Source organism: Notothenia rossii, assembly GCF_949606895.1.
Source record: "Notothenia rossii genome assembly, chromosome: 2".
Classification (NCBI taxonomy): Eukaryota; Metazoa; Chordata; class Actinopteri; order Perciformes; family Nototheniidae; genus Notothenia; species Notothenia rossii.
Genome location: NC_136904.1, coordinates 93,302,491 through 93,314,623, shown reverse-complemented (window position 1 = coordinate 93,314,623; position 12,133 = coordinate 93,302,491). Strand labels below are relative to the sequence as shown.

At 40.7% G+C, this 12,133-nt stretch overlaps 1 protein-coding gene across 1 annotated transcript in view; it reads left to right on the top strand.

Moving 5' to 3' along the window:
• Positions 1-350: 350 nt before the first annotated feature.
• LOC307027664 (amine oxidase [flavin-containing]-like) overlaps positions 351-12,133 on the top strand; it is a 19,412-nt gene continuing 7,629 nt past the window's right edge. The window contains exons 1-7 of the mRNA XM_079662523.1: positions 351-501; positions 4,519-4,613; positions 5,613-5,750; positions 9,936-10,040; positions 10,132-10,223; positions 10,607-10,748; positions 10,900-11,049. Coding sequence (XP_079518649.1) covers positions 447-501; positions 4,519-4,613; positions 5,613-5,750; positions 9,936-10,040; positions 10,132-10,223; positions 10,607-10,748; positions 10,900-11,049 — 777 coding nt within the window. The 5' untranslated portion in view covers positions 351-446. The remainder of the gene's footprint in view (positions 502-4,518; positions 4,614-5,612; positions 5,751-9,935; positions 10,041-10,131; positions 10,224-10,606; positions 10,749-10,899; positions 11,050-12,133) is intronic.

Here is a 12,133-nt window from a genome sequence, read left to right as displayed (position 1 = left end):
ACATCTGGAACAAACTCCCAGAAACCTGCAGGTCCTTGCTTTTGATTCCAAATGTTTTATTTTAATTTTAAAATGGTTTTCTTTTAACATATTTTAATTTCTTGTCAGCTTTACATCTTTACATTGCAATACAAATAAAATAGAATATAAAGCATGTTGGGCTGCTTTGTTCATGATAGGTGCTAAACAAACAAAGTGCATTATTATTATTATTATTATTATTATTATAATGATTATTATTATTATTATTATTATTAGTTGAGCACGCGCCGGAGCCTCGCAGGGACGAAACTGTGGTACGCGCATAAAGGTGCGCCGTATTTGCGCTTCGGATGAGGCCCCCTCCGTGAGGTGAGGCCCCACGCAGTCTGCCTGATCTGCGTGTAGGGAGGGGTGGTCCTGCTCACTCACACACTCAGACACACACGCAGACACACACACCTACCATGACGGCAGCCAGCAACACCTACGACGTGGTGGTGGTCGGCGGAGGAATATCGGGTTGGTGCAACATGACACAAACTTTCTCTCTCTCACGGGAGGGGGGTCGTAGATTATTACGGGTTGCATGTGGAAGTCTTTCTGTAAATGCTTGTTTGTAATGTGTCTCTGAGACAATTAGAGTCGCTGTGTGCTGCTGTGAATCATGCACGTCTGCTTCAGCATGTTGTTGTACTCTGAGCAGCTGTCAGGTGAGTCCTGAGTCCTGCATCAGTTAGTGTAGAACTGCATGGTATACCGAGCTGTCAGGGTGGATCTATTCTAGTTGCAACAATAACAGTGTAGTAATACTCTGATCATGGTGAGGCTTCCTTAGAAAGCACACTGTCTTGTTAGAAACACTTGATTTCATGAAGAAGGGTGGTGTCTAGTTCCTGGAGACTAGTGATGTGCAGACTGACGCCACAGAATCGGTTCCTTTGTTTTGATTTAAGTAAACCCATGCTTTTTGAAAACTATTGATCTCAGAAGTCTTTTTTAATAACGCTGTCCGCCCTTTTAGGGTGGGTTTAATATCTCTCAACAATAACAATATAGTACTATTGTGATTCTTGGTGTCACTAGCAGAGATTGTGCTGCTTCCCTGAAAACACACTGTCTTGTTAACCCTTGTGTTGTGTTCGAAAGCTGTTACCGTTCATGGTGTTCGCGGTAAATGTTGACCCATGATTTATTTCAGTCCAAAACACTCAAAAATAATGACTATCATCCAATATTGTTTTAACTACATCATAATTAACTTATTATGCATTCATAACCGTACAATCCTGTTGTAATTGTATTATATGGCCCCAAAACACATTAAACCACTTATTGCACACGTGCATGTGTTCAGGTTCAAGTGTTAGTGTACATATTCTTTGTGAAAGGTGGAGATCCCGTGGGGGGAGGGGCATAGGGAGGGGAGACCAGGTGCACGTTGCGGAAAAAAATGGTTACAGTGGATGAAGGGGGTGGGGGAGGGGTGTCTAAAGTCAAAGATGAATCTTGATGGGGCTAAATTTGACCCCGAGTCACCCACAACAATTCTGGGTCTTCCCAGACCGAACACCAAATTATACACTTTTTTTTTTTAAAGACCTTCAGACTTGGCTAAAATGGTCAAAATCAGTTTTGTAGTGTTCATATAGCTGTTGTGGAGGATATCATGAAGCCTTGTTCAGATACAAAGAACTAGAGCGTAGTTATTATATAATTTGAATTTGAAACGGGTCACGGGAGACCCGAACACAACATAAGTGGTGACACTTGATCCCATGTGTAAAAGGGTGGTGTCTAGTTCCTGGAATAAAGTCATGTGCAGAGCAACTCTTTCCACTGAATCGGTTCTTTAAACTTGAATTATTTAAATCAATTTCAAACATGGCTCTTTTTTTGCTACCTGCACCAAAACATTTGTCTTCAATGCATTACCATTCATATTTAACTGCATTCTTAAAGGTAAAACATTCATTACATTGATTCAGCACGACACCTGCGTTTAGGCAGGCTATGCAAAGCTTAATACGGTGTTACAGAAGTGTTACTGATCAACAATCGATAGGGCATGTGTGTTGCGATCAGTAGGTGTTGTAATAGTGAGAAACAACATGTTTAAAATCATATGTCATGCCTCACATGAATAGCTTTCTTTGCAGTTCGATGTCACGCAAATACTGGAAAGAGGTATCACTGTGTTTCCGTTCTTTGAAGGCGGGAAAATGACTTTCTAACTAGAATTGGGATCTTTTGAGGTGCTGTGAATGTAGATGCTCCAGAAACCTTTACTGGGGTCTGATTCAAACACTCGTTACTCGTGCATTCAGTGTCGTTGTGTCCGTGCACGCACATTCTTATGCTATTGCAACTCTGGGGAAAAAGGCAAGAGCATCAACAGCGTGTGGGAGCAGTCTGGGGTTCATTGGTGATCGTTAAAAACTCACTCCAAAGAGTTGTTCCAAACTATTTGATCGCTCCCTTTTGCTCATGCCTAATGAAATGGAAGTATTCCCAAGCTGAATGTTGCTGTAGTCCAGGGGTCGGCAACCCCTGGCACGCGTGCCAGCATTGGCACGCGGCACCGTAACCAGTGGCACACTAGGAATAAGTGGAATAAGTGTGCAAAAATATTGAAATTGTATTTTCCGATCCTGAACGAGACCGCCGCCAGAGCGCGTCTCCCCGTTACCTGCAGAAGGAAGCCATGCATGCAACGCAGCCCCGCTCTCTTTAACTCCAGGTGACTTTCTGCCGCTTTCCTCCGTGGTGCAGTGCTGATCGTTTCACCACAGAGGAAAGCTCTTCACTAATTGCAGTACCCATAAGGAGCTGTACAAATGCCGCAGTTTTTGCGTGGCTGTGTATTTAGTTGAAAGCCCAGTGGCGATCTGCTCATCTGTTATCGAAATAATATGCCACAAAGGGGCGGACTGGCCATCTGTGTGTTGAACTTTCCTGTCGGCTCCCAGACCGTAGTCGAGGAGGGCAGAAGCAACAAGCTTCAGGTTCAATAACCCACTTTAGCTTAAATGACTGGAGAGAGGCGAGCTCTTCTTGGGAGGACGTTGCATTTATTTAGCTGTTCTTCTGTTTCACAAAATACATCACAGACCTCTGTTTTTCTGCTTCCTCGTTTCACTTCCATGAGAATAATATCATAACATGTGTGCTCTGGAGAATCACAGAACGGACGATCGTCCTTATCATTATGCCGTTTAAACCAATTATTTAAATGTGTTTGTTAAATTCAGCATCATGTAAGTTGCGCTGACAGGTCCACACACTGCTTCCCCGCCCTCCTGCTGATAGTTCACGAGCGTCCAGCACCTCAACCCCCCCCCCCCCCCCGTTGATAATTCTCGATCGCTGACACCTATGGTTGGCACGCTGATAACCATTTTTTTTTTTTTAATGGCACTTTATATCAAAAAGGTTGCCGACCCCTGTAGTCCAATAGTCTACAGATTGCTGTTATCTCATTAGGCCTGAAAGTACAAAAGGGTGCACACGATGTTGAAATAGTGGACCTTTAGCTCATGGAAAATGCATTTCCTTAGAGTGCAATCATCCTTTAGTGTCGGGTTATTCTCTCTTTTTATTTGCAAACAGACACTGAAATGTTTAGCCAAGCGCAGGTAATGGCATCAAGTGTATATAATAGGATGTAATACATCCACTGATGCACAGAAATAGAAGGTTTTCAAAGTAATCCCCTTCATCCATCTTTTCTACCTTAAAGTAAACAAATAAATGAATAAAAGCTTCTTTAAATAAAGGTGTGGATCTGAGGCAAACATTTTTAACCCCTTATTCTTCTTAGCAGCTTTACCATGGCAACACCACACACAGAATGAAGACTAAAGACAGGAGTTACACCTCTCCAACAGTTGCACACATTTCACATTTAAAACAAACATGACTGCATGACCACCATGTCTGAATATTACACAAGTGTACTCATGCAATGCAGGCAAATCGGGAGCATTTCAAAATGCAAAATTGTGGGGGGGGGGGGGGGGGGGGTGCTAGTGGATCGCCGGAGCTGTTAGATTAACATTAACATGCTTATTGTAGTTGTGAGTGCACTGCCTTGCGGCCTGTAGCACCGTCCTTGATGGAGCATATGTGTGGGCTGGACCTGTATTTTACAGGACAGGAGAGAGCAGAGAGTAGAGTAGTTGTCGATTCTTGTTCTGTTTTCTGTGAATATCTGCTTCACCCTCTCAGACTTTGAGTTGCGCGTGCTACTAAAGAGACGTGTTACCATGGAAACCAAACAATGGTGTAGCTCAGCGCCGTATAGACTTCTATCTATACGGCGCTTGTGTAGCTGTATTAAAGTCCGAGTGGAAACAGTCGTGTGTAAATCTGATTTTGTCAGAAATCGGGAGAAATGCGGGAGAAATATGACCCCGGGAGGAAACCGGGAGAGGGCAATGAAATCGGGAGTCTCCCGCGAAAATCGGGAGGGTTGACAAGTATGAATGCAGGAGGTGTGTTGTGTGTGTTTGACTTACCGCTCTGTGTTCACTTCTGCAGGTTTGAGTGCAGCAAAGCTGTTGAAAGCCAATGGACTGACTCCTGTTGTTCTGGAGGCCAGGGATCGGGTCGGGGGACGAACGTTCACTGTGCGGGTAAGAGATGGAGAGCCAACACTCACTCAGATGCTGTTAATAAACGGGACTTTAGGGGAGTAGTTATTTTGAATGTTTGTTTAACCAGGGATGTCGCTGAGATTAGGGTTAGGGTTAGTTTCAGACAATACGCTACAAAAACTCTAAATCTTGCCCAGTATCTGTGTCTAATATCTACTCCTGATCTAAGACATAGTAACTTCAGAAGTACCACACCAGTGAGATATCAGGTCTTGTTTTTAGACTATGCTTCATCTTGTTGAGTCAAAACATCTTATTTTGAGTTGTTTCTCAGATGAAACACATCGTTTTTACATATTTATTAGAAAATCACCAACTAACATCAGAAAACAGAAAACCTTTGAGCATTAGCCGCTTATTTTGTAACACAACATTTCCTGATTCTGGTCAAATGTAGTTCAGAATGAGTTCTCCAGATAATTAGAAGATGTGATGTATCTAAATATCCCTTCTTCTTTCAAGTGGAAACAGCTTGATTTCATTTTTGTTTAACGTGTTTTTGGAGCAGCATTTTTTCCAGTGTACTATTCAGCATTATCTGTTACTTGAGCGGACTTTCTGATTCGCCTGGTTATGTGGTTTGAATAGAAACATATTATACTCACTCACTTTTAGAATAACACTGTGATTCTTACTGGCTAATGTTTATCTATATTTACTGGCTTTCACGTATTAGCTAATCTTGGGAAAAGTCCTAAGAACACGTGTTGCAGTGTTGTTAGTTAAACTCTCTGTGCACCAACAGTATGACCTTCACCTTCTGTGAACTGAGAACATCCTGACACTGCCTCCCTAAACTTTATCATCGCCAAGCTTCACCTCTCCGTTCTCCTCTCTCTTTGTTTAAATATGAAACCTGAACTTCGTGCAAGAAATAAAATACGACAAAGACAATCGAATGATTAATTCTTTATTCACGTTTGATAAATACATTCCGACCCCAGTTGTGATGTGTTTTTATTTATTTTTGTTTTCCAGAATAAGGAGACAAAGTGGGTCGATCTGGGCGGGGCTTACATCGGACCGACTCAGAACCGCATCCTCCGATTGGCCAAAGAGTACGGCATCCAGACCTACAAAGTCAACGAGCAGGAGAGCCTGTTGCATTATGTCAACGTGAGTCTCACAGCCATCTATATACTTTAATCCTTTTTGCATCACAGCAGCTCCACGTGTTTGTCCATTCATTTAATTCAGCCTCTACTTAAAAGCCTGATAACATAATGTGCCGTCTCAATTCAACGACAACGGTATAAAAATAAGTGCATGCTGTATAACAGTTTGCACCTTTACTGCAAAACACTTCAAGTCCCAAAAATAATCGTGTACATTTTTATATTTCCCTTTTTTATACAGCTTAGACATAACATAGTGATTATTAGAGATGATGGTAGATGGTTTTTGGGACTTCTAGACAAAGCTAAGCTCGCTGTTTCCTCCTTTTTCAGTATGCTAAGCTAAGCTAAGCTAACCAGCTGCTTCATATATATTATACATCCATGAGAGGAGCATTTCTCATCTCATGTAACACTCAGCAAGACGGAAAAACCAGCATTTCTTCTCATTTTGATCCAGCAATGTTTGATCTTTAAACATATATGTGTTGAGACATCAAATGTTCATTAATAGTACATCTCCAAACGTCTTTGACTCATATGGATTCTAGCATGGATCACCAAGGCTGCTTGGGACACATAGAAAGATATTACACTCAACAAGCTACCGGTTTAATAGACACACCTTTACTCAACAATCCCAGGGAGGATTCAAAGCAGGATGTGGTTTAATAACGCATTATTTCTAAATATGAATAACTGTGTGTCTGCTCCCAACAAGTGGTAAGACTTCCTACAACAACCCTTAAACTCCACCTCGAATCAGGCCCTAAAATAAATCTCATTAGCTCTGACAGATTGATAGTAATTTGAAGTGTCAGTTTAATTGCAGCAGCTTGAAGGCGTGTTTTATGGCTGCGTTTGAACCCTCTGAGCTTCAGCTTCTTGATTTTGTTTCAGGGCATTGTTCAGCAGAAAAGCCCTCACTTTGTTCCCTCCCTGAGAGTCCTCACAGACTTCCCTCTGCTCTGCAGCATTAGCGCCGGCTACAGATGCTAATCTCAGCCTGGGGGGTTTCTGTAATGCAGTTTCTCTTTGCTCCTGAGTGGTTGAATGGAGAGCAGAAAGCAAACAAAGAAGGAGGGAAGAAAGAGGCGCTGAGGCCATGTTTGTCTTTGTTACTCTGCGCTCATTAGTGTGTCCTTAGCACAGTCGTTTCCTCCACCTGATCTGATTTTCCATGGACCCTGATGCAGCTACCCTTACTGTAAATCAATGCACTGCCCCTGGTGTGTGGCAGGGGTTTTGTATTAATTGCGGAAATGAAACGCTAAATTATATTTCAGGAGTATTTGAGGCCTTTTGAGAGTGTAGTCTGATATCAACAGTAAATATTGACCTCTGCTTTTATCTTTCACATAGAAGTGATTTTCACTTTTGGAGCAGGGTTATTGATTTACACCAACTGTATGTCCTGAACCTTAAAACACCTGTTTTGCAAATAATAACTGGTTTAGCGTAGTCTAGAGACGGCTGTCATTACATTTAATGTATGCCAAGAGAGTTCCTGGGACTGTAGATCAGTAGCAGTCTGCTCAAATAAAGTGCCCCCAAACACACACACACACACACACACACACACACACACACACACACACACACACACACACACACACACACACACACACACACACACACACACACACACACACACACTGACAAATATCGTTCCTCCTCACACAGATTCGTTGCTTTCTAGGAATCGTCTTCCTAATGAATAGCCTGTATATTCTGTCGGTTGACCCCTGTCGAAACCTCTCTTTTCTTTATAAATCAATCGTGTGGTTGAGAAATAGTCCTGCAGTGTAGACACACACACACACACACACACACACACACACACACACACACACACACACACACACACACACACACACACAGCGGTTCGACTGAGGACGCTCTTATCAGACTGTCTGACTCTCAATCTTTGGATAGGTTGTAAAATGTTGCACGATCAGCATTAATGGAGCTTTTACAGTGCACTCAACTACACTCTGTTCGCAGTCATGCTGACTCAGCACACTGGAGGTCAAGTCAAGGTCAAACACTCCTCCTCCGTAGGGCAAATACCAACATGTCCACTTTTAACTACTCATTTTAAGAGCTGCTCTTAAGCTTATTCCATCATTTTGAGGATTTTTTAAAGGCCAAAATCAGTTTCCGTCTGCAGCAGTTTGGCTTTGAGAGTTTAAGATGTGAGATAACATGAATTTTAAAGCATTGTTTGATATGCAATAAAACTTGTTCTTTAACTACATTTTACAATATTCTGCTGGTCGTTCAACCACATGGATATGTGCATACTGATGAAGTAGTTCAATTATATTTTGGGGCATTTTTTGTGTAGTTAACAAAGCTGGAGCTACAAAGCATGTTGTGCAGTAAAAGAACATATATGGTTTAGCATTTAGCTTTTAGCTCATAGAATTGAGCTTATAGCATTTAGCATTTATCTCATAGCATTTAGCATTTAGCTCATAGCATTTAGCTCATAGCATTTAGCTCATAGCATTTAGCTCATAGCATTTAGCTCATAGCATTTATTTCATAGCATTTAGCTCGTAGCATTTAGCTCATAGCATTTAGCATTTAGCTCATAGCATTTAGCATTTATCTCATAGCATTTAGCATTTAGCTCATAGCATTTAGCTCATAGCATTTAGCTCATAGCATTTAGCTCATAGCATTTAGCTCATAGCATTTATTTCATAGCATTTAGCTCATAGCATTTAGCTCATAGCATTTAGCATTTAGCTCATAGCATTTAGCATTTATCTCATAGCATTTATCTCATAGCATTTAGCTCATAGCATTTAGCTCATAGCATTTAGCTCATAGCATTTATTTCATAGCATTTAGCTCATAGCATTTAGCATTTAGCTCATAGCATTTAGCTCATAGCATTTAGCTCATAGCATTTAGCTCATAGCATTTATTTCATAGCATTTAGCTCATAGCATTTAGCTCATAGCATTTATTTCATAGCATTTAGCTCATAGCATTTAGCATTTAGCTCATAGCATTTATTTCATAGCATTTAGCATTTAGCTCATAGCATTTATTTCATAGCATTTAGCTCATAGCATTTAGCTCATAGCATTTAGCATTTAGCTCATAGCATTTATTTCATAGCATTTAGCATTTAGCTCATAGCCTTTAGCTCATAGCATTTAGCTCATAGCCTTTAGCTCATAGCATTTAGCTCATAGCCTTTAGCTCATAGCATTTAGCATTTAGCTCATAGCATTTAGCTCATAGCATTTAGCATTTATTTCATAGCATTTAGCATTTAGCTCATAGCATTTATTTCATAGCATTTAGCATTTAGCTCATAGCATTTAGCTCATAGCATTTAGCATTTATTTCATAGCATTTAGCATTTATTTCATAGCATTTAGCATTTATTTCATAGCATTTAGCTCATAGCATTTAGCATTTATTTCATAGCATTTAGCATTTAGCATTTATTTCATAGCATTTAGCATTTAGCATTTATTTCATAGCATTTAGCATTTATTTCATAGCATTTATTTCATAGCATTTAGCTCATAGCATTTAGCATTTAGCATTTATTTCATAGCATTTAGCATTTATTTCATAGCATTTAGCTCATAGCATTTATTTCATAGCATTTAGCTCATAGCATTTAGCTCATAGCATTTAGCATTTAGCTCATAGTTTTTAGCTCATAGAATTTAGCATTTAGCTCATAGCATTTATTTCATAGCATTTAGCATTTAGCATTTAGCTCATAGCATTTAGCTCATAGCATTTAGCTCATAGCATTTAGCATTTAGCTCATAGCATTTAGCTCATAGCATTTAGCTCATAGCATTTAGCTCATAGCATTTAGCTCATAGCATTTAGCTCATAGCATTTAGCATTTAGCTCATAGCATTTAGCTCATAGCATTTAGCATTTAGCTCATAGCATTTAGCTCATAGCATTTAGCTCATAGCATTTAGCATTTAGCTCATAGCATTTAGCATTTAGCTCATAGCATTTAGCTCATAGCATTTAGCATTTAGCTCATAGCATTTAGCGTTGCATCTCAAATGTAAATGAACTCCTTTATCACGAGCCTCTTTTCAAATAAATGTGCTTAAGTTAACTTTGTTGTTGTTGCTGTAATATAAGTAAGATTAAGATTGTATTTCATATTATGATGATAACTTGTGTCCAACAGGGAAAGTCTCACCCGTTCAAAGGCTCTTTTCCTCCCATGTGGAACCCCTTCGTCCTGCTGGACTTCAACAACCTGTGGAGGACGATGGACGAGATGGGAACGGAGGTAAAACCAGAACTACTCACCCCCCCTTTTTTTTGCTTTCATCCTCAAATGAAGCCCTTTAATCTCAGCTAAATGTCCTGCTGTGTCTCAGATCCCCAGAGAGGCCCCCTGGAGGGCCCCCCATGCCGAGGAGTGGGACAAGATGACCGTGCTGCAGCTGTTTGAGAAGATCTGCTGGACCAGGTAAGAGAAGAGAGAACAGAGGATTACATTATATTTCTAACAACAGTAACAACAAGTGTGCAATGCTCCTTTTAATGTCTATCGATTAAGCCCAATTCTTTCATAATCTGCAGGTACATTAAGATTTTAAGGGTGACTGGAGTTTCTGTGATCTCTGGGAAATCTTAAACGGACTTTTCAAACACAGAGATATATAAATGCATCGTGAATCAGTCTTTTTCGTTCATAAAAAAAGAGTTCTAACAAAATACAGGACAGGGAAAACCCCAAAACTGCACGCAGAGAATTAGACACAAAAGTATTTCATATTTCTATAAAACATTTCTACAAACATAAATGATATTGTTTTAAATTAAATTCTGAATGTTCTGCTTTATTTTCAGTAAAGTCCTCCACTTCGCCGAGCTGTTAGTGAACGTGATCGTGACCTCTGAACCCCACGAGGTCTCAGCTCTGTGGTTCCTCTGGTACGTGAAGCAGTGCGGAGGAACCATGAGGATCTCCTCCACCACCAACGGAGGACAGGTGTGTGTGTGTGTGTGTGTGTGTGTGTGTGTGTGTGTGTGTGTGTGTGTGTGTGTGTGTGTGTGTGTGTGACACTTTCTTGCACGTATAAAAGGCTCTTTGCAATGCTTAATGGCTGCCCCTCATGTATTTATGACCTCTTGACCCCCAGGAGAGGAAGTTTGTGGGCGGCTCGAGTCAGATCAGCGAGTGCATGGCGGACGACCTGGGAGACCTGGTGAAACTCGAGTCTCCGGTCTACAGCATCGACCAGAGTGGAGACATGGTGGAGGTTCAGACGCTGGACAAACAGACGTACACGGTGAGCACCCCACACACACACACACACACACACACACACACACACACACACACACACACACACACACACACACACACACACACACGTTTTTGTGTTGTTTTTATTATATATATTTATATAATATATACACTGAACAAAAATATAAACGCAACACTTTTGTTTTTGCTCCCATTTTTCATGAGATGAACTCAAAGATCTAAAACATTTTCTACATACAAAAAATAAACATTTCTCTCAAATATTGTTCACAAATCTGAAAAGATCTGTGATAGTGAGCACTTCTCCTTTGCCGAGATAATCCATCCCACCTCACAGGTGTGGCATATCAAGATGCTGATTAGACAGCATGATTATTGCACAGGTGTGCCTTAGGCTGGCCACAATAAAAGCCACTCTGAAACGTGCAGTTTTGCTTTATTGGGGGGGTCTGGGGGGGTCCGAAAACCAGTCAGTATCTGGTGTGAGGGTTAGGGTTAGGGTTAGGGTAATGTTGTGAATCGAGTGGCCTGTGTTAACATACGCCATAACATACGCCTGCCCATACCATAACCCCACCACCACCATGGGCCACTCCATTCACAACATTACCCTAACCCTAACCCTAACCCTACCCCTCACACCAGATACTGACTGGTTTTCGGACCCCCCCAGACCCCCCCAATAAAGCAAAACTGCACGTTTCAGAGTGGCCTTTTATTGTGGCCAGCCTAAGGCACACCTGTGCAATAATCATGCTGTCTAATCAGCATCTTGATATGCCACACCTGTGAGGTGGGATGGATTATCTCGGCAAAGGAGAAGTGCTCACTATCACAGATTTGTTCAGATTTGTGAACAATATTTGAGAGAAATTGTTATTTTGTGTATATAGAAAATGTTTTAGATCTTTGAGTTCATCTCATGAAAAATGGGAGCAAAAACAAAAGTGTTGCGTTTATATTTTTGTTCAGTGTAAATTATTTTATCATAACAAAAACTATTAAAAAAAATAATTAAAAAAATAACTAGTGAGTCCCGAGTAAAGACAAATTACAATTATTTCATAAAAAACTAAGATTTTATATCCTATTATAGCATAGGAGAA